Raw genomic sequence first — 22,783 nt, 5'->3', positions numbered from 1 at the left:
GACAACAATGACCCCGACGTGATTTGAACACGCAACCTTCTGATCTGGAGTCAGACGCGCTACCGTTGCGCCACGAGGTCCCGCTACTGACGGCAACAGAAAATCGAGTTGCGGTTGTTGTGGGATGGCAACGGCGGCATGCGCTGCATTCAGAAACATTCACAGACACATTTTCGCTCTCTCTCGCTTGCGCACAGTCCTCTGCTGAATCACCTCGGGGCACGAGCTTTTTGTGCAACTTGTGACAAGGACGGGAAATCTCCTGTGGTACAAAGACATGGATTTTGTCTTGCTTGTTATTGAGTCTCTGTGAGTATGTTTGTGTGTCATACAGGGGAACAAGTCAATACCTGATGAAGGCAAGTCAGGTGGAGTACGTATCGCAAGGTCAAGGTGGCTCGAGGTCGATGTGTGAACAATAAGCACTCAGGCTTCCTATACAGATCCAAATGTATGATTACACTGAATGAACATGGAACTTAAAAAACAGCAAAGGCTGAAACCTAATGCTAATAAGTGAAATGAAATATGATAACATTGATTTCTACAGCAAACTTGTTACTCTTGACAAGCACACTTTTTTCCTGGTCCCTTTCAGTGGTGAAGTCTGCTCATACTTCTGTCATGAGGGCTTTGCTCTCATATTTCTCATGGCAGAGCACCACGGTTGTAAAACTCCTACATCACGTCAAGCGTGTCAAATCCAAACAGTGTCTGCTCATGTTCTTTCGGCTTCACAAGTGTGTCTTCGGGATTATGTTTTTGTGGCTGAGCTGCTCTCAAAAGTAATCCATTTGAAGAACAAGCCAGGGATGGTGTCTGTGCCAAATTGACATATGGCATTTGAATACAGAATTTTGTCCCTTTTGGTTTCACCTTATGAACAGAAGTATTTAGGCACCTTGAAGAATTTTTGGTCAATCTGCTACTGGTTATCCTTTTGTAGCTTTACTTGCTGGTAAGACTTACTATAGTGTTTCTGGTAATGTGTGTCCATTCATCCTGAAGAGCCTTCGTGAGATCTGTTTGAATTCATCCGAAATGTGTTTGATTGGATCGATGCCAGAGCTTTCAAATTCCTTTAGACCAAACGCATCCAACCGTGCTCTTATGGACTTTACTTGCTTCAGCTTTCCACTAGAAAAAGGAACATCTTAGTCATTGGGAAAACTGATCTGGCTGACTCTACTGTGCACTGTTTCATTGATGGATGCCCACCTTTTGGTGAATGCTTTCACATTTTGGGCGAGCGCGTTATGACGTGAAGCCTCAAAAAAAAAAAAAAATAATACACAGACTGAGAAGGAGATTCTGTACTGACCCGAATAGAGTCATGTGACTGTTTCTGAATACGCCTCCCTGCGGCAGGAAAAGTAGCGGTGCAGCGTTAATGGACGAGAACGGTGAGGAAGGCTAAAGCTAGCATTTGTTCGTCAACTTTCTGCCCAAGTGCATTTGACAGTCATTTTGATGAAAAGCACATGATATACATGCGCGAGGTGGACATGTTTAGATTAGGGCCCGACCAATTAATCGCCGCCGATTATAATCGGCCGATTATTGGCCTTCAAACAATCGGCCAAATGGGTGATTATTTCCCCCTTAAAACGTTATCGAAGAAAACTGAGGTTTCCGATGCTGTGAAAGTACCCTGAATGTACCATTTTGCTTTACTTCATAGCATTCACAACTAGCAAGTGCATAGCGTATGTTATTCTGGTGTTGTCCCTAAGCGTCATTTAAGTTGTTTAATGACACCGCAGTTGTATTTAACTGTAAAACTAAACATATAACGTTAAGAATTACATCCACTGTATATTTAAATACAAAACAGTTTCGTTTTTAAAACATCGCTAGCCTAGCGCTAACAGGAAGCTAGCAAATGCTAACCGGAAGCTAGCATCGGATTCGGCCATTTTGGGACGCGTGACGTCAACGTCAGGATCTTTATTGACCGACGTAAACCTGCTCAGTCTGTGTATTTATTCGCGGCTTCGTGTCATAAAGCACTCGCCAAAAATTCGCAAAGGTGGACATCGTCAATGACGGGCCCGCGGGAGTGCCCACATTTTGGTGAATTCAATCGTATCGGGAAACTATATTCAAATGTGACTGTCTACAACATCCGCTTCCTGCTCAGTTTGTTGTCAACATTGGATTTACCACATTTTCCTTCCTTAGAACCTAAAAAAAAACAAAAAACAAAAAACTTTTAACACACCAGCATTCCTTTCATGAGTTGGACCATTTTTTTTTCTGGTGAACCAGAGTGGAGTTAAGTAAAACAGAGCCTGAAGGCATTTGACCACAGACCCAAAGATAGCTCAGTTTGGAGGAGAGCGAGGGCTGAAGAAAACAAACAGACCAAGGGAGGACACAGCATAGACAAAGCGCGAGAGGGGATTCACTCCTAACATGAGGATGGAAGGAATAGTCTTCGAGCTCATTGGTTTGTCTTTCCCTTCTTGTCTAGATTGGCTTTCATGCCTCAATGCTGGAAGATGGGCTGGCCAGAGCCAGAAAAAAATGAGGGGAGGAAATGGACTGAAATAGAAACCTTTTAAATGTACCTTTTGACAGTTTTCCACCAAAAACTGTTTCCTTGACTCTTAACATCCGAACCGGCCATCCATTTTCTGTACCGCTGGTCCTCATTAGGGTCACGGGTGAGCTTGAGTTGATCCCAGCTGCACTGCACTCTTGATGGTTTTAACTGTTTTACTGCCAAACGTTATCCAAAAAAACAACCCCGACAGTGCCAGACGATTTCAAGCATTTTAACTAATATTTCAAGGCAAACAGAGCATTGTGTACTATGACTACATAAACATGGTGGGTACCACATGAAAGATCGCGTTCCAGCCTTTCATTAGAAAAAAAAAGGTATGTTTCTACCTTATTCCGTTCTTTAGTAATCACTATTTGAAAAGAGGTAATTGGAGTGACAACCAAGTGAAAATAGAAAAATAAGGAGGAAAACAAACTTTTTGTGAAAAGATAAATTTTCTCCACAACAGTGACTTTCTCACTCATAATTTTGGTTTCATGAAGCTTTGTAAATTAAATTTAATGTGACAAACACTTCATACTTGAAAACGTTCTATTTCATCAGATTTCATCAGATTCCCTCTTGTCTCATTGTAATTTCATACGCTGGCAGCCCATTGAAAAGAGTTACAATGCTGCCATCTGCTGGCCAAAGTTAGTGGGGGGGTTTTGATTTCACATCCCATTGACCAGGCAGCACTCCACTTAGACGTTGCACTGCCCATTGACAAAAAAACAAAACAAAAAAACCCCCAAAAAATGTAGTTGACGCAATTTAACGTTGATTTGGAAATTATTTTGCATCCGATATCGGCATCTTGATCATATTGTTATCTTTGGTTTTATGAGATTGATCCACAGGTTACATTTTTTTCAGATCCTTTTCTATTAAAAAACAAAACAAAAACATGAATAAATGCATCAGGGCATACAGAAGATTAAAACATTTCGTAACAGCTAGCATGAAAGTCAATCCATGAAAATATCACAACGTGCCAACTGGTAGCGCTTTTATGACCCACATAGTGATCAGATCAGCTGATTCCAATATCTGTTGGCTTGGCACGGCGCAGATAACATCTCAAATCCTATGCACGTGTATGGCAAATAAACATAATGCTCTGGATTTTTCTCATACAACCCCCTTTCTATTTTTTCTTTTTTTTTCAGGACCCCAGCTATTGGGTCCAGGTCCACAGGTTGGAACACCGTGATGGCGGAATCCTTGACCTGGATGATGTGCTCAATGACGTGGCGGATGACAAGGACAGGGTAAGTCCTAATGTTTTTATATGTTTTTATTTTTATATTTTTTGGATTGATTATTCTATTGATTATTTTGATTTTGCAAGGCCTACAGAATATTGTGTTCTATTGCTATAAAAACATGGAACCTATCAAAAGAAAGATTAAAGTCTCTTCTTTCATCAGGAAAAAAAAAGTATGTTTCTATCTGATTCCGTTTTGCAGCAATTAGCATTAGAAGAGAGCTAAGTTTTATCAATATTCACAAATTGTGAGTAATTGAGCTTTTTTTCAACATGGCCCTGGTTGATCCCCTTTGCTCTGCTGCCACCTGCTGGCCGTTTGTGTAACTGCCATTTCTGCAAGCATTCATTGCAATTGAGAGGCATCAAAGCCTTCTTTATGCTCTAGCATAAAGACAAAAAAACAACAACGTATAAATACGTCTTTGGGACACTTAGAGCATTCAAAAAAACGTATTTATACGTTTTTGGGAGCAAATGAGTTAATTACTGTCGAGATGCTGATATCTGATAATTTAAGCAATTTTCACTTGAAAAATTGCTCCAAACGAATACTAGATTATTATAGTAGTTGTTAATTACTTTGATAATTGATTACTTGTTGATTAATTGATTGATTTTGACACCTCTAGTTCCGAGTATGACTTCAATGTGAATGTGTTTGTATGAGTGCTCATTATAACGACTCGGTGCCATGGTTACAAATCAGGTGAGATGGAGGATGAGAGCGGCTGTTTTGCACCTTGCACCTGCTGCTTATTCTATTGATGTCAGTAAGCCTTGTGTGGCATTGGAAAGCAAAATCAGTGAGGAATCTCCGGTTTTGAGATTTATTCTTTTTTTTTTTTTTTTTTTTTTTTTTTCAAAATTCATGATGTAGTTCTTGGGCTCTTATTTAAACAAGATCCCTTGACAGTCACATCACACCTGTTCTGCAGCACTGGCTACCCATTACACACCTCATTTCTTTCAAGAATCCTCCTCCTCATATTCAAAGCCAACAATAACCTCACCAAACTCCTTCACGTTAAACAGACCCACCCGGTTCTCTCCATGTTGCGTTCCGCTCTCGCCCCAGTTGTGCATTTCCTGCATTATTATCATGTATTGTGTATATTTTTTTCCCCACAACAGCTCAAATGAACAGTACAACAGTTTGTGTCAATACTGCGTGGGTGTTTGGTTCCTCTTGTGCGTTTGTAGTAGCAGTAGTAGTAGTAAATCCAGTCTGTCCAGTTCTTTTGATCGGCAACTCTGTCCTCGTTTCTCTGTATTTCACAAATAGTTAACCAAAGACTTTTGCTCCATTTTTAACCAGTTAATGCTGTTGATATGAAGCTTTGAAAGGCAGTTTTCACCCTTTAGTGTTTTGTTTGTCAGTAATAGTGGTTGATGGATGACACAAAAGTAGACTTGCTATTAAAACAAACTATCCAGCATCATGAAGTATTTTTGTGACAAACCAGGAAAAGGGAATTAAATTCAATAAATTAACATTAATTTTAATTAAAAAAAGACATTACTTTATCATCAATTTATCCATACATTTTCTATACTGCTTATTAGGGATCTAACGATAAGGGCAATATCGTGATATTGCAATATTAAAACCGCCACAATATCGTTGTCGTCATGTTTAAAAAGGAACACATCTGTTAAAAAAGTCAAGCTGATTTTCATTTGTGCAGTTCTAGCACCCTCTAGTGGCTAGTTTATTAGTGCAATTTAATTTTTATTAGGGATGTTTTGGCCTTCTATGTTTAAAATCTATACTAATTGTCAGGTGAAGGGGAACCTAATTTGCTTGTGAAACAATCAATGTGTGATTGCATTAGCAAATAAGTGCCTCAATATTGTTATGAGAGATTGTAGGTGGTTTTATATGTATTGCTGTTATGTACAAAAACACAATATTGTGCTTTTTTTAGTATGAGCACTTTTTTTAATTTTTTAATTTTTTTTAATTTTTTTTATTTTTTAATATTGGGATCTTTTTTAAATATCGCCAACTCCCCCACAATATTGTGATAATTATCATATTGTGACTTTCATGTGATAATATCATATCGTGATGTTCGGATATCATTGCATCCCTAATGTTTGTCTTAGTTATGATTAACTTTAACCCATTTAAGCTAAAGGCTTGTCCTAAAAGAAATAGTTTGCAATTGTGTCTTAATAGAGGTGGAGTATTTCAAAAGGGGCATAAGGAATTTTATAATGTAGTACCACATGTTTTTTTTTTTTTTTTTACATTTGTTCAGTTATCCCATTGCAATAAATTGTGTTCCTTATCCTGGTGCAACATTAGTCTTCAGGTTTTTTTGTTCTCTGCTGCCATCAGCTGGACACTGATTGAAAACACAGATGGTCATAACAAATTACGTCAGAGCTTTGAGAGAAAATAAGAAAAGAACTAATTTATACACAGTAAGTAGCTCAGAATCTTGAAGAAAAAAAACAAAACACCCTTTATTGTTGTAAAATGGCTGCAAATTGCTTTGATAGTTGCAATTAATCCTTACACCAGATGGCAAAGTGACGAATTGAAATGACTCTTTTTTTCTTTTCTTTTTTTTTCTTTCTTTTCCCCAAGCATTCTCCAACAATGCAGTAAAGCGATGACTTACTAAATCGATGAAAACGGTCCATTATGGGCAATTATATTCAAGTTAGGCGCACAATTCCAGTGATATACAAACCTGGCATCGCTTAACGTGAGTGTCTTGCTGCTCCTAATCAGTAAGTATTGCTCTCTACATTCAACAAGTGCAATTTATTATGATTTAAAATAGTTTTTACAGAAACACCTCGAAAAAAAAAAACAGCAAACAACACCCACCATGTTGCCTTGAAAGAAACAATGTGAACTGGATATTAAGTGTTTGGTATCTGTATCTGCCTTATTATGAGCAGAGGAGAGTAAGGATGCCCTTTCCCGCCGATACTAATTGAATGCATGCAATGCCAACTAGAAAATGCTCATTAGTGAAGAAGCTGACGAGGCCTTGACCAGACACACGTTATTACACTTTCAGACCACTGAGGGGCGCTCTTGTCCTGCTTTTAGCGATTTAATGTTGACACCTTACCACAACTGGAGGGTACAAATGTCTGTTGTTTTGTATTTCGAGGTGAGTTTTAATTCATTTTGTGAAACTATACATTTTACATATAAAAAAAAAAAGAGAAAAAAAAAGTATTATATGCACAGTATAATACATACACAGCGTATATGTGCATTTAATCACCGATTTATAATAGAAACCAGATACAAAGCCTTTTATTCCGTGGCGGTCAATTTGCCCTCAAGTTGGCATTGCCATGGCAACCGCCGTTGGCACCAAGTGGGCACCCGCTCTGGGTCGAGCTCAAGCTGTGAGTGAAATTAGCCGAGGCTAAAAGCAGGCTCCCATCAGCTGTTCCCCAGGTACCAGAACACCGCCGGGGGAAATCACAGACTAATTACTAATCGCCAAGTACGCGCGTGTGCGTGGAATTAAGTCTTTTGACATTGACGAGGGACTATTGTGTGCGGCTCAACAATCTAAGCCTCATGTTTTCACACATGATAACTGTATATGTTAATTGATCCATATTTGATTAGCACACATTTTGTATTCGACAAATGCAAAAAGTGGGCCCATTAACAACAGTGCATGTTTTTCATTTTTTTGCTAGGATATCTATAATTTTTTTCTGGTTTGCTATTGAAGTGGCATTAAATATGCATTATCACTTAAGGGAAGAGTATTGATTACGGTACGTTATATTGGTCTGTTGGTGAGCTTGATTGAGTGCCATTGTTGTGATTAAATTCAGTTGGATTAGATTCAGTCAAATGTGCATCTAGCTTGTTGCCTTTTTAATATTTAACAAAAGAACACTAGATTAGCCATTTATGTGTTTTGTATCGGCATTTTGATGCTGTTGCTAAATTAAATTGTATATGCATTTTAATGTTGCCTTTTTAGTTTGAAATATTAAAGTGCCTGCATGGCTGTTAATGTTTTCCGACTCCAAACCAAATTTGAGGAAAAATATTAAACACAATATGTTTAATATTTTTGCCCATTTTTTTTTAAATTAATTACAATTTTTAATTAACAATATTATTTCTATATATAAACACTGACGAATGTAAACAATAAGACACTCATGCTCTTCATACATCATTCTAGAAATGCGAATTAAAATTCCTTCAACACAATTTGACTGTAGTCAAGTGTGATCAACATGCAGGAACATCACTCAGCTCTAAATCTGCATGTAGGCAGAATATCCTCACCTCCGCTGTTTTGTTCAGATGTTGACGGGCAACAGCAGGCACTCCCCCCCCCCATTTAATTTCTCTCCAAGGCTTTGAATGTATCGCATCTTTTTTTGTTTGTTTATTAGGTCGGCGGTTTTGTAGCCACACTTTCTTGGGAAAGATTGTTGTTCCTTTTCGGCAGCTCCCGCCTTCACACAGTTCTAATCCCTCACAGAGGGGATATAGCCAAATGTAATCACGGCCTTTGTGCGCCTCGCCATCAGGGGAACCACAGGATTTACTTTGAGCAACTCTATGGCCTGCTGGTCATTTTATTCTTGTCAAACATAAGAAAACGCAATACTTTTATGGTAATTAATCGACATTTTTGAGTGGATGTGCTTTGCATACGCTTCCGTAAGCTCCAAAAGTATTGGAATGGTGAGTACAAGTTGGCTCACATATGCGATATGACATACACAATACACATAACTGCCTGAAGAAAGGATGCATATTACATCGCAGCTTGAAAAGGAAAAAAAATCAGGTCATGTTACCCAACATATTATCCAGCATGTTGGAGACAACACAATTAATAGCGTGGCTGTCTTTGACAGCTCCACCCAGAATAATAAGAAAAAAAAAAAACACAAATGTGTGAGATACCACTACATTGCACACCCTTCCCCCTTCATGCATAGGGTAGGTTGTCCTGGTTGACAGCTGTCAGGGCCTCTTTGGTTCAAGTGACTGGGTAGGTATTTTGCCAAACAAGCCTGTTATCTGTGGTGGGCCTCGGGGAGAATAATTGGGTCAGAGACAAACCACAAATGAAGGTGACAGATACAGGGCCTCCTACTGAGCTCCTGGCATCCTATCATATGCCTCGGAAGGGATGAGCCAACGTGATGAGAAGTGGCTTTGTTTTTTTTCTATACAAGGCCCCATAGAAACCCATGGAAACGGTGACCAAAATAGGGTCAGACATCAACCTGGTTTCTGTTTGAAATCCTATAATCTCACCCTATGGCTGCCAGGGAGTTGATCTCCGACAGTTTTTCTTTTTCGGTTGAGAAAGGAAAAACTAATAATACTTCCTGTGGATTGTGGGCCCCTTACGGGTCACTTCCTGTTGATTTTGGGCCACTTCCTCTTGATATTGAGTCACTTCCTGTTGATTTTGGGCCACTTCCTCTTGATATCGAGTCACTTCCTGTTGATTTTGGGCCACTTCCTCTTGATATCGAGTCACTTCCTGTTGATCTTGGGCCATTTATGAGTCATGCCCTGTTCATATCGGGTCACTTCCTGTTGATTTTGGGCCACTTCCTCTTGATATTGAGTCACTTCCTGTTGATTTTGGGCCACTTCCTCTTGATATCGAGTCACTTCCTGTTGATTTTGGGCCACTTCCTCTTGATATCGAGTCACTTCCTGTTGATCTTGGGCCATTTATGAGTCATGCCCTGTTCATATCGGGTCACTTCCTGTTGATTTTGGGCCACTTCCGGATCACTTCCTGTGTTCACTTCCTTTTGATTTTGGGACACTTGTTTGTGTATAATTGCTCAATTAAAAAACAAAAAACAAAAAACTTACTAGTCACTTTCGATATCAGGTCACTTCCTGTTGATTTTGGGCCACTTGTGAGTCACATCCTGTTGATATTGGGTCACTTCCTGAAATAAACTTGAGTTGAGTCGAGTTGAAAAATGCGGAAGTAGTAGCATGCTAAATTGAGGAATAAAATATAAAGTTGAAGGTGCCACAGCCTTCACACAACAACAACATAAAAAAAATGAAGTCTTGCTTAACACATTCACTGCCATTGACGGAAGAAGACGTCAAATGATGCTTTTTTTTTTTTTTTTGCTGGGCTGGCAGTGGATGTGTTAAAGACACGGGTGATACCTGATATAAAGTAGTAAATGTAGAACTGAAGAGCACCAAAGAAGGAGAAGAGACCCACTCAGACTGGAGAGCCGGCACTGAGGCCGTGAGCTAAGCCGAATCTGGCATTGCGACTGGCGCTGTTCAGAGCTCAAGTTGACACTGGCACGTGGAGGCAGGCAGGCAGGCTGTGCCAAAGCTGAGGAGCTAAGCTTGGTAGTGAACACTTTAGGCTTGCATATTGTTGCAGACAGGCAGCAGAATCCCCTTCGAACGTCATCGGAGTACATTCTCACTGCTGCTGTACTCATTTGAAAGGGCTCTTCAGATTACGTTGTTCTGTTCTCTAATACCAAAGGCTTACATGCATCTTCCATCTCCGCTGGAGAACCACTAGCTTGGGTTTGTACAACTTTAGATTTATTTTTTCAATGCTGTATTGGATGAGTTTCAAAAGAAACTTCTTCTGTTATTAAAGGGGCTGTCTGCCGGTTTCACTCAGGAAAATGCATTTTTTAAATACAGGATTTAAACAAACAAACTACTTCTCAATTTATAGATATGGGCTTTTCATAACGTGTGGGGGTGATTTTGTCCTAAACCCCCACACCCCCAGCCTGTATTTTGCAATTTTGTGTTTGTTTTGTAAACAGTGGGACGTTTCTGTGGAAAGACAGTGTTTACACCCCTCCATCCAATCGCAGAGCGGGAGGGGGCATGCACAGATTTTTTTTTCACTCACTCATTCACATATGTAAGCTTCTGTGAGTGAGTGAATAAAAAAAATAAATAAAAATAATCTGTGCGTGCTTTCAAATTGCCGGCAAAATACAGGCCGGAGGTGTATGGGTTTAGGACAAAATCACCCTCACACGTTATGAAAAGCCCATATCTATAAATCGAGAAGTAGTTTGTTTGTTTAAATCCTGTAATTAAAAAGTGTATTTTCCTGAGTGAAACCGGCAGACAGCCCCTTTAAATAAGTGTCATCAAAGCTGTATGATTCAGTGTTGGAGGGCATCTGAAGGTAAGTGGGCCACTATGAGAAACTATGAGTAGATCTTTGCACATGTTTTTACCTCTTCCGCAATATGTCTTCATCCTATTTTCTATCCAAAAAGAATCTCACCACATGCGGTGAGTAGCGTGTTGAGTCCTTGCATGAATGCCTTATGTCTGTCGTGCGACAGATGTGCCACAGCCTAGGCCCCCCCCCCCGGTTATAGCGCATTACGTGAACATGTGTGTGCCGTTTTATTTGCGATCAAGAAGACTTTTCACGCAAAACCCATTCAGAAGCAAGTGGGGAGTCTTGCCTGTAAAGGAGCAAATAAAGACAGACATTTTCACCCACATGCTCACACACAGAGGGATGCTTTGTGATACTGCTATTTGGTTTTGCTAGATTTTTTTTTTTTTTTCCTTACACCTTTGAACTCAAATAGACCTCAATGGTAGTCGGGACATAAACTAGTATCTCTATAATGACTCCATGGAAAGCCATTTTAGCATTTTATGATATCCTTGATTCAACTTAAGGTACTAGTAATTGTGATGGGAAAATTCATGAAGCATTTGTGATATATTTTTTTACGCCTGAAGATGGTGCTCTTGGTTTAAATATAATGGCCAGTGCCATGACAACTGAATACATTTCCAGTGCATCTTTAAAGCGCCATCTAGAGGAGTAAGAAAATATCAAATGTTTCATGCAGGTTTCAGGAAGCTTCATTTAACCATCAACTACAAGTAAACTGCCCTCACTAGGAAAACTTTGTCATCATAATAGGATACTAGTGAGATAGAACTGTACACTAGTTGAAAACTATGTGCTATTAGTACTACTAATGACATTAGAGATTTCCAGGGGTCTAGAGATTCACTAGTAGATGTCAACAAGTGCACAGTTTTGCCTCACTAGTAACATTTAGTTGTCTTACTATTAGGGATGCAAAAATATACAAACATCACCCTATCATATAATCACAATATGAACCTCACAATACGATAATTATCGCAATATTGTGGGGAGGTTGGCATTATTATAAAAAAAAAGCACACATTGTGAATCGAGTCAATTTGTGTAGGAACTCAAACGCGTACGTTTACGTTCCCCTTCATCTGGCCTTTAGCGTTACACGTCGGTGGCCAAAACATGCCTAATCAAAATTAAACCACACTAATAAGCTAACCACCAGAGGGTGCTGGTGCTGCTTCGTATCACACCAAGCTAAACATCCGTCCGTCCGTCCGTCCGTCCGTCCATCCATCCGTCCATCCCGAAACTGATTTTGACTCTTGATTATCGTTCGGACAGATGCACAAATATGGCACACACGTTAAGAACAATAAGAACGAAAAGGATTTTTTTTTTTTTTTTTTTTTTTTTTTTTTTTTTTTTTAATCCTTGTGTGCGTGTGTACCAGGCTCGAATGTAACGTGCACTTTGGAATAAGGTTGAATTGCCTCTACCCTTTTTAGCCGCCACTCTATCGCAACCACCAGCTGGGTTCTCCTTTCTGCTTGTGATGTGGAAGGTGGTCATGGTTGCCCTTGGCCATGTTGGAGGGCTTGTGGGGAGCGATGGGGCAAGCAATTTGGCAGGCTATTCAGAGCCTGGCCCAAAGCCCCCCTCATCGCTTGGCAAATATTGCTCCCTCTTGCCACTTGCACTGCTTCTCCACTCGCGCCGTAGCTCCGTGTTCCTACTGCTGTTCTACTTTTGGCAAAAACTTTCCGCGGCTTCTCAGTGATTTGACACGCTCTCAGTTGTCTTTTTCACTCTCCACCACGCTTCGCGGTTTGTTCCGCTCCCGACATCGTGCTGTGTTTTCTTTAGATCAAACCGCCGCCTGCTAGATTTGTACGCTCGGCTTTTGTGTCGTGTCATTATTATGTCTGGGAGAGAGAGAGCTAGAAAAAGGCACGCGAGAGGTATCACATTGGAGTGTGCGGAGCTGCAGGTTGATATGAATATCAAAGACTCCTTTTCCCGCCAGCAGGTGATGGTGCCTGTGGCGCTCCTACACAGACAGGTGGTCTCATCTGGTGTGTGTTTGAGGTTTTTTTCTTTTTTTCTTTTTTTCTTTTTTTTTTTTTGTGTCTGTGTATGTTCGCCTCTCCTGTTTCAAAACTGCACATAGCGCATGGTATCTGGGATATATTTGTGTATATAGTGTGTGTTTGTGTATATCAGATTGTGGCTCGTGTTATTTAACAACCGCGACGTCTCATCCATTTTAAGGAGCCTGGTTTCGGTGGGGGTGCGTGTAGACACCAGGTGGAACAAAATCTTCACTGCCTGCATTTCATGGTTGGCTTGGCAGAAGAGAAAGTTGAGCCGAAATAGCTATTCAATTGATTCTGCTTTCTCTTAACAGGTTTGAATTCGATAGCTGATTTGAGTGGTCGCGCTGCTGGGGAATAACTAACTGTTCTCGCAAGAACATAAAATTTGAATTAGAGTCTTGGATTTTCTTTAAAAAAAAAAAAACTACTTCTTGTTTACTTTTTGCGTTTTGAAATGTTCTAAATAATGTGACTGAATCTTGATATGGTATCATTGCTGGAAAACGATTCATCCAATGGAAGTTGCCATCATATTGGTCCATGTAAATCATTTTGGATATAGGTCAACAATTTAAATCCTGAACACAGATTAGTCTTTCAGTGAATAACCTTATGTATCAGCTAGCCAGGTAACCTTACAACTCGCACAACCAAAAGCCTATTAAGTTTTAGAGGACGCCAGAGAATCGTTCATGTATGCAAAACAACTCCTCATTTTCCATTGATTCACTCAACATGCGCTGGGAGCACGTCAGTGACAGCACACATCAGAAGAATAATCCTCTCTCCAGGGTGTCACAATGATCCACTGGCTGAAAACGGGAGTTCCAGTCTGTGCATTGCTGATTTATGGCATCCATAGGTTGGACTTTTGCTTCGTCTACAGCAGGGGGCACTGTGGCGTCACCCATTGCACAGTAAGATCAGCAGACTGGGTCAAACTCCTCTAAACATTTTAAAAATAATCTTGTCATTTACTTAAAGACTATTTTTTTTCAGCAGAATTAATCAATAGTTTACTTTGAGAGTTTTCTACTATCAGGCATTTTATTGATAATGATCTTTTTAAAAGTGAGGTACGAAGTGTTTCAGGTCTTGGTCACCTGGGATATCTGCTTTACTTACTGTTTGATGGGTATTTCAGAGGAATGTTGTTCAGCACCCTCTTTGTGAGGACACAATGCTCTGTTCTGAAGTTTACAATGATGGATCCCTTTATGGACCTCTCATCACAGCAGGACTCTTCAGATCCGATCTGTTCAGACGGCCTTATAGGCACTCACGCATGCTCGTTTATTGAAAACTTCAAACTCCACCAAGGCTGTAAACTTGGAACAAACTTTGTCCAAAGTTCCACTGAAGTGCTTTCATAGGAAGCGCATAACATGCATGAAGCCTTCACTTCCTCGCTCCACATCACGGTTATGACAGGAAAGAGTGGGAAGAAGAGGCATTCCTTCTCCAGAGGCAGGGAGGGAGAGGCTCCCATTTATTATCCACTGTCGTCCTCCTCTTCCTCAGCTAGTTGCCTTACATCATGCGTGAAATGGGTCCAAATGGGTTCCCTTTGTCTATTGAAGGGATCCCTGTTATGCTTAACACGTGAAGCTTGACCTGGTATGCGGTTCTGTGAGATTCACCCTGCCTCGTTGGAGTCGCACTGTAAACAGTAGGGGGACTTCTAGCACGCTTGTAACACAAAGAGAAGCCCCAAAAGTTTTTTCTTTGTGTTTTTTGTTCAGCTTTGTGTGCTGATGATATCCATCCTGTTTCTAGCCTGCTTATCCTTTTCATGGTCACCAGGAGATGGAAGATATTCCATCTGACTTAAAGGAAAATCCAGACTATACCCTAGACGGGTCGTCTGTCAATCAGAGGACACATAGAGAGACAGACAACCATTCAAAGACACAGCGCTTTAATGGAAATCTGGCGAGTGGGCCGTTACATTATCAGTCACTACATACCAAGGATAACATTGTGTAAACAATTGACAACACTGTAAAATCCATACTATGCGTACTATCCATACTATACTAACTTGCAATGTATAGACTTCTACTCTGAGACCAGTTGTGAAATGTCTTCAGGCTCAGAAAAACAGTAGCTGTTAAATCTTTGCAAGCATATGGTCAAAACCGATTGTGTGCATTACGAATAAGAAATGATTGATTGGATGCATTCACACGTGCCACGGGCGGTACCCTAAGGATATTCAATCACTAAGGGAGAGATATCAGGGCTAATGCCCTGAGCAGTTTGGCAACGCTCCAGGAACTAGTCCCAGTCTCCACATGATTGGACTTGGATGATTATAAGCAAAGTTCACAAGAGGTACCAAGGGTCCTCTGCCACCTACAGCACAGGTCTTAAAGTTCTATCCTCGAGGGTCGCAGTCCTGCATGTTTTAGAGGTTTCACTCCTACAATATATTTGAATCAAAGAATCAGGATCGTTATCAGGTTTCTGCAGCGCTTGCTGATGAGTTTATCCTTTGAATCTGGTGTTGGGGGAGAGAAACCGCTAAAACATGCAGGACTGTGGCCCTTGAGGATCTGAATTTGAGAACTCTTGGCCCGTTTCCACCGCAGGAACTTCGGGGTAAATTTAAGGGCACATTTACAGCAACTTACGGGGACGAGCGGAGGTCCTACTTCAGGTTAGGTACTCCGCCGGGCTGATAAACCTTTTGCCACGCTGTGCTTGGGTGATGTCACAGGAGAAACCGTCATACGGCGATTACGTGTCGAACGTATTTCGCAGTGGAGACAGAGCCACGAGCGGGCCGGCTGAGAGGTTCCTGGGTAAGACCCTTTCCTCCTCCCTTTACCCGAACATCCTGAAGTCGAAACGGGGCTTATGACCTAAAGCAGGGGTAGCAGGTGGTCCCTGAGAGCAGGTGTCTTGGAGGAGGGAGACATCGAACATAGGCAAGGACCAGGGTTCCGGAACCCTGACCTTAAGGTTCCTTTCTCTCCTCTAAATTAGTTGATGGGTTTGTAGATGTCCCCTTTGGTTTGGTCTGTCCATCTAATGCTTGCAACCCTGATTCCCTGATTTGCGTGTCTGACTGAGGTCATATGCCTTTGTCACCAGAATCAGCATACACCAGACCTTGCAATGGTTTCAGTCTGGAATATATTTCACGCATTTGTCCCTTACGATAAGATCGTCTCTCCTTGTGGTGCACTATAGAAAACTTTTCTCCATCCACAGTATGCTTCAAATTCCTAAGCTCTCTGCTTCCCAATTCCCACCGTACACATCTTCGGCGAACGGCTCATTGGTGCTGCTGCACATCACCGAGAGCTTACGCCCCTGAATGCGCATTGGCCCAGAGCTGGTTAACTTTCCGGCTTATGCTGTTGATGAAGTCAAGCAGCCATCACCAGCTTCTCTTATCCCAGCTAAAACCTGCATTGTGCTCCTGAGGTTTAGAGATGGTGAGAGGGAGCACTGTCAATAGATAAGAGGGAGCGGGAGACAAAGCAGGTTGCAAAACTTCTGCTTCTCAGTGGAAGCTCAAAACACTCCAAAACAAACCGAGGTGAGACACAAAATGTCCTTTAGAGCTGGATTTACAATGTACACCATCGAAATGTCCGTCGCATAACTCTGACTGACACTAAGTTGTGCTCTACCAAAGCTGAAAGTGAGTGGCGTTAAAAGACTTTGTAGAACATCTTTCTTGACTCTTAAAGTGGTAGTCCCACATTTTGTCATGCCATAGACACACACACACACACAACATCATGATCTGTAATTATATCCTTTATTGTGATTGTGACATCTGGAAGCAGTTAAACTAAAATATTGACATTGCACTTAAGCTGTATTGACTAAAGGGGGGGGGGGGGCATGTTCTGTGACTTATGCGGGACTATTAAGCCCAATGGAGCTTGGAACAATGCGAGTGATATAATGACTCCAGTGAGCAATGTTTTGTCTCTGAGGCGGTGCCTGAAGGCTGTGTGGCTCTTTGGGCAACGGCTCTCACATTTCTTTTGTACGTTTGGTCAACTTCAGAAAAACTCCATTGGGAGTTGACTTGCCAAGTTACGCATACATACACCTGATCGAAGAAACGACAAAAATAAGCAATCAAAATGTACAAAAGTAGAGCTGAGATGAGTACTACTGTACAGTGGAAAATGATTTATAACTGTTGCTGCTCAGGCTCTAAATTCTCCAGTGTAATCTGTTTACCAAAAAACACACATCACTATTTTTTACATTACCCAGTGGCAGTAGCTATAGGTCCTTAATGGAGCTGAGGAGAAACAGTAGTGATGCACCCTTGGCGGATGAGTTTTATTGCCCCTCAATGAGATGAGCTTATTGGAGGCCTCTTTCATAGGTGGTGGGGTTTTATGGCTGATTGTGTGGATGTGGGCAGTCATAAACCTAAGTAGAGGCGACCTTATTTTATGATCTCATTTGGGACATCTTTTTTTTTTTCTTTTCTTCTTCTCAGAAATAACACGATGTTTTGCGATTGTTGAAGAAATTACATGTTTCTGTTGATGGCAACATTTTTGTCAAAACAGCCTAAACAACGATGTCATGGCTTGTGTTGTTTGCACCTGGAATGTTTTTTATACACTGATAGAAGTTTTTAAATATAAATTCCGCCAATTATGATCTGTCATATTGTTCTAGTGCCCCCTTTTTGGTTCACCATGACATGCAGAGTCCCCCAGGGTTCAATTCTTGGACCACTCTTATTAACTCATTTACTCCCAAAAACGTATAAATACGTTCTATTTTAAATATTACCATGCTCCCAAAGATGTAATTATACGTTTTGGCTTTGATGCAACCTCTGAACTGAAGAGAATGCTTGAAGCAATGGTAGTTATTACAAAAACGGCCAGCAGATGGCAGCAGAGTATAAGAGACCAAATTGCTCTTTTCAACAGATTTGTGAATAATGATGAAACTTAGCCATGTTCTAATGCTAATTGATGCAAAATGGAAACCGCTAGAAATACACTTTTTTTTTTTTCCCCTGATGAAAGAAGTGACTTTAATCTTTCTTTTGGTAGGTTCCATGTTTTTATAGCAATAGGACACAATATGCTATGGGACTTGCAAAATCAGTCAAAATCTAGTAAAACAGCGAAAATGTCCTGGGGGGTGAATGAGTTAACCTGTACATGCTTCCACTGGATTCACAACAGTAACGTTGCTCATCATAATTACGCAGTCGACACACAGCTTTGTCGCCTACATAAGTGAAGTTCTGGAAAGTCGTCCGGTTTTCGTCATTTCTGGTGCGGTGGTTGGGCACCCTAAGCAACACAACTCCACTGGAGTGTTTGGTATGTCTTTCATATATTTTTGCCTGGTCTTTCACATCTTTTAGGCAGATTACACTGACTGCATCGTCTTGAAGGTTTGCACATGTTGCATGAGGTTACGGTATTAATGCTGAGCAGCACGGGGAAATACGCTACACCTCATCTCTGTGCTCACGCAGCCGCTGATAGGAGGCTCATTATGCATCAAATGGCCCTAAATGGCCCTCACATTGCCAGTCTTATCTGGATGAGCAGTTTTCCTCAGGCGCTCTAATCTAAGTGTGTGTTTTACAGTGTGTGTATACTGCATGTATGCCACATCCAGCTTATGTTTTATTTCATCCTATCTTTATTTCCTATAGTCGTGCGTGCTCATGTCCTTGTCGTTCCCAGAGTGCCTTTGTTAGTAGTTTGCACGTCTTTTTTTGTTGTTGTTTTTTTTCATTTCTATATGGATGGATGGATGTGCATATACAGTAGTTGTTTACCAGACTGCTGATGTTTCCGATATTAACTCCCTCCCTTCCCACTTTTACATGAGCTCACCCGGTTGATAGAGAGCCCCGATAACACCCCCTATCACATCAAACGAGCCACGGAAGGGGATTGAGGGGAGAATGCTATCCTTCTTTCCATCCCTTTCCCCCCCCTTATCCTTCTTCCCTCCATCCCCATGTTAAACCAATTAACAGTAATTACCAAGCCACCGCGGGCGCACTGTCTTTTCTGCTGGCTCCGCTGTTTCGTCCTCATCACCACGCTGACGTGAAGGGAGGCTCCGATACGTGTCGGGAAGCAGGTCATTACTGTTTATTAGCTAAGGGAGGTTGATTTCCCCTGATGAGCACTGCAGGAGCCCAGTAAAGTTGAGCTGTTTGGTCAGGCCGCTGACTTTACTCGTCAGTTTTATGTCTCATCGTCAGTTGATGTGATTTTATAGCCGCGCTAATATCAATGCAAGTGCAAGATTTTTATAGAAGCTGTGTTTTTTCTTGAAGGGATGTTTTTTATTTTTTTTTATTTTTTTAGGTAACAACTTCAGATGTGGTTAGGCCAATTGATGTCATCAAGCATGACTTTCCGGCTGTGCCGCCATCTGTCTTTCCCTTTTTTTCCCCACTCCATTTAAGTTCAGAATAGCATGGCACATAGTGGAACTCAGACCTTCGCAATTTGAAGAAGTACAAAATTTGATTTTTGCATACAAGGGAAAATGTTGAAAAATCTTGATCATATCCTTTTTCGATGCATTAAACAGTTGGTTTTAAAACGTCTAACTCCAAATTTAATTATTTATTATTTGTAGTCAAAGAGGCCGATAACAGATATTTGGAGCCAATCGTCACTTTCAGGAAAAGGAAAAATATTGGCGTCAAAATAAAATAAAAAAATAAATAGAAACTCAAACTATAACAATTATTATTGTTGAAATGTCTTTAAACATATATTTATTGAACAACCTTTCAGTTTTCCAAAATTTTAAGTTTTTGTTTTGTTTTTAATCTCAGACAATATCTCTGTTTCAAATCTCTAACAAAAAGGTCAGAGAGCTCCAGCATGTCTTAAAAAGTTAAATGAAAACTTAAAACAGGTAAATAGCTTCATATTGTTTTCTACACTAATATATTATTATTATTATTATTATTATTATTATTATATATAATATAAAAATGCCGATATTCGTCAAAATGCTGAATATTGATGCAGATAGTCAGTCCAGCTGATTATTCTTTGTTGAAAAACGTATTTGACGTCTTTAGCCGTTAATGGTAGTAAATGGTTGGATTCCTGTTATTGTCTAAAGGGTTTCCAGTGTTGCCAGGTGCCAGTGATCCTTACTTATACTCTTCTTACACAGATTTTGTTATTTTTTATTTTTTTTATTGTATTTTTTTTTTATCATCTCTCTGGTCTAGACCATTGACCAGGAAAATAAATTGTGCTTCACACACAAATCTGAGATGACTTTGCCTGTCCTTAGTTACGAAAATGTGCAAAATCTGATATGACTCATTGGAATATGAAAAAAAAAAAAAAAAAACGCAACTTAGTGGGCTGAACACAATTTTGCTGGGATTGGATCAACCTGCACAGGGAATATTGGTTTCAGTGGAATGGCGGAAAATGAGACAAGGATCTCCAATGGTGATGAAACTGGAAGGATTGGCTTCCCGTGGATCCCAAAACAGACAACTCTTGAGTAATTCTGCTTAGCTGGTTCCTAAACGAAAATGAAACAAAGACCATTAGAACCAAATAAACAAAAATGTTCAGAAATATCTCTTACATTTAAAATGGACAAATCATGAACCATCACATGGAAAATCTGAATAATGCTCCCCGCATATTGAAATTAAGAAAACACAAGTAGTTGTTGTTGATATTCAAATGAGTCATTCATTGCAGCGAGACATAATCAATCGGTCACAGATCACGGATGACTCAAACAATAAGACAATCAATCATGCTTAGCAGTTCTTCTTCTAACCTGTAATCATACTTTCTTGAATATGCATGAGCGCGTACACACACTTGATTAAAAATGGGTTTTAGATGGTAATCGCAGCAAACAAAAAGAGGTCATAACACATCCCATAAGCCCGCTTGCTCATAAGAGACCTTGAATGCCACTTTGCGCGCGTTCACAACCACAACTGGCAAACATGCCCCAGCCCCTCATATGTTTGAGGGACCATGACCTCATCATTTTAGAAATCCTCCATCTCCCTGCAGTGGGTGGTCATCATATACCTGAATTATTTAGGATTGTTTTATTTTAGGTCTATTGATATTGGTGTTGACCTCAACCCAATAAGGTCAGAGTACAAAGTACAAGTTGTTATTGCCAAGAAAATAAACACATTTTCCATTGACGAACAAATGCCATCTTTCTTCAGGAGAGCATATGGCTATACCTTAAGGACAAATATGGCTGTTAATCCTCTAGAATCACAAACACTAAACCAGGAAATAAACACCAGTAATTTGAAGATAATTAGCTAATTAGAACACAAATGCATAACTTTTTATATAAAGGCTAGAACGGATTAATGTCATTTTCTTCCATGTCAATTAGGTGGAATGATTTAAATTACATGCATCGTCGCCGAATTAATTAAACATTAGCTTCCAAAGTTGTGTCATTCGCGTCTTTGGATAGCGTCTGATTCTCCTTCCAATGTTAGCTTCTAACGTTAGCTCTCTAAGTTAGCTTTCAATGTTAGCTTTCTAACTTTAGCTCCCTAAGTTAGCTTTCATTGTTAGCTTTCTAACATTAGCTCTCTAATTTAGCTTTCAATGTCAGCATTCTAACGTTAGCTATCTAATTAGCTTCCAATGTTAGCTTCTCACGTTAGCTTATATTTTAACTTACAATGTTAGCTTCTAATCTCTAAGTTAGCACCAATGCAGTTTCAGTGTGATTTAGTGTAGTTCCACTCCACTGCAAGCTATAATATCCATCCATCCATTTTCTTAACCGCTTGCTCCTCACAAGGGTCGCAGGGATGCTGGAGCCTATCCCAGCTGACTTCGGGCCGTACACCCTGAACTGATTGCCAGCCAATCACGGGCAAACTATCATAAATTAGTATATTTTATTGCATGTTACTTACTATAAGTACATGTGAGAATTATCTGATTCAGGTTTACCTAATTTTTTGGCTTGTGAATGGAAAACAGACATCGAGCAGAAGACTAGATCCTACATCTAGTTCCAGGTCGGAAATCCATTCACACAAACACGTGCGGCCATCTAGTTTAAAATCTTAAGCGAGCATGTCAATCGTTTGCTCCAAACATGTGGTACGCTCCAAAGCATGTTTCCTTCCCCAGAAATCAGTGTTAAGAATAATATTTTATACTACGTCTGGGCTGTTTTTATAGTGTCTCCCAGCTGCAGGTGGCTAAGCGGTCTTATGGTTGCGGGGCTTGGGAGGCGGAGGGGGCGGGGCACTGACCTGTGAAAACCTCCAGCCTCAGACTGCTCACTAATTCAATGAGGCCATTCAGACTGCACCAAGCCAGCATATGTGGTTACCCATGTGTCATGATGGTCCCACGCAGGGCAGCTTGAACCACTTTTCACGCCCATTTTACCACTAAGCTGCTTTCATATTTTGTTTTAACGAAGTTCGACTTTTTCATAATCTCGGCATTCATGATTAAACCTAAAAAAAAAAAAAAAAAAGCCGTGAAGATAAAAACATCCAAGGACTGAAGATCCCATTGAAAGTCGTTTCATAAATGTTGTCCTCGCTTCCTATTCCCACTTGTTATCTCTAAAAATGGCAAAGAGGGAGAGAATGATGTCTTCTTCCATGGATAGATGGAGGGCGAGCAGTGGTTTGGGGGGGGGGGGGGGGGGTTCAGTGTTGACAAAAGGAGAGAAAAGGGCAATGGGAGGTATCTAATTACCTTCATCCCCCTCTGCCTCCTGTGGCCGTCTCCTTCTTATA

The 22,783-nt window shown here is 40.5% G+C and overlaps 1 protein-coding gene and 1 non-coding gene across 3 annotated transcripts in view; one reads left to right on the top strand and one right to left on the bottom strand.

Moving 5' to 3' along the window:
* LOC144009223 (partitioning defective 3 homolog) overlaps positions 1-22,783 on the top strand; it is a 270,024-nt gene that overhangs the window by 16,977 nt on the left and 230,264 nt on the right. For both annotated transcript variants that reach the window (XM_077508825.1, XM_077508824.1), the window contains exon 2: positions 3,718-3,819. In XM_077508825.1, coding sequence (XP_077364951.1) covers positions 3,718-3,819 — 102 coding nt within the window. The remainder of the gene's footprint in view (positions 1-3,717; positions 3,820-22,783) is intronic.
* trnaw-cca (transfer RNA tryptophan (anticodon CCA)) lies at positions 9-80 on the bottom strand. Its single transcript has one exon. It is a non-coding gene; the product is annotated as a tRNA-Trp (tRNA).

This window comes from Festucalex cinctus, chromosome 20 (assembly GCF_051991245.1).
Source record: "Festucalex cinctus isolate MCC-2025b chromosome 20, RoL_Fcin_1.0, whole genome shotgun sequence".
Classification (NCBI taxonomy): Eukaryota; Metazoa; Chordata; class Actinopteri; order Syngnathiformes; family Syngnathidae; genus Festucalex; species Festucalex cinctus.
This window is presented reverse-complemented; position numbering and strand designations above follow the sequence as displayed.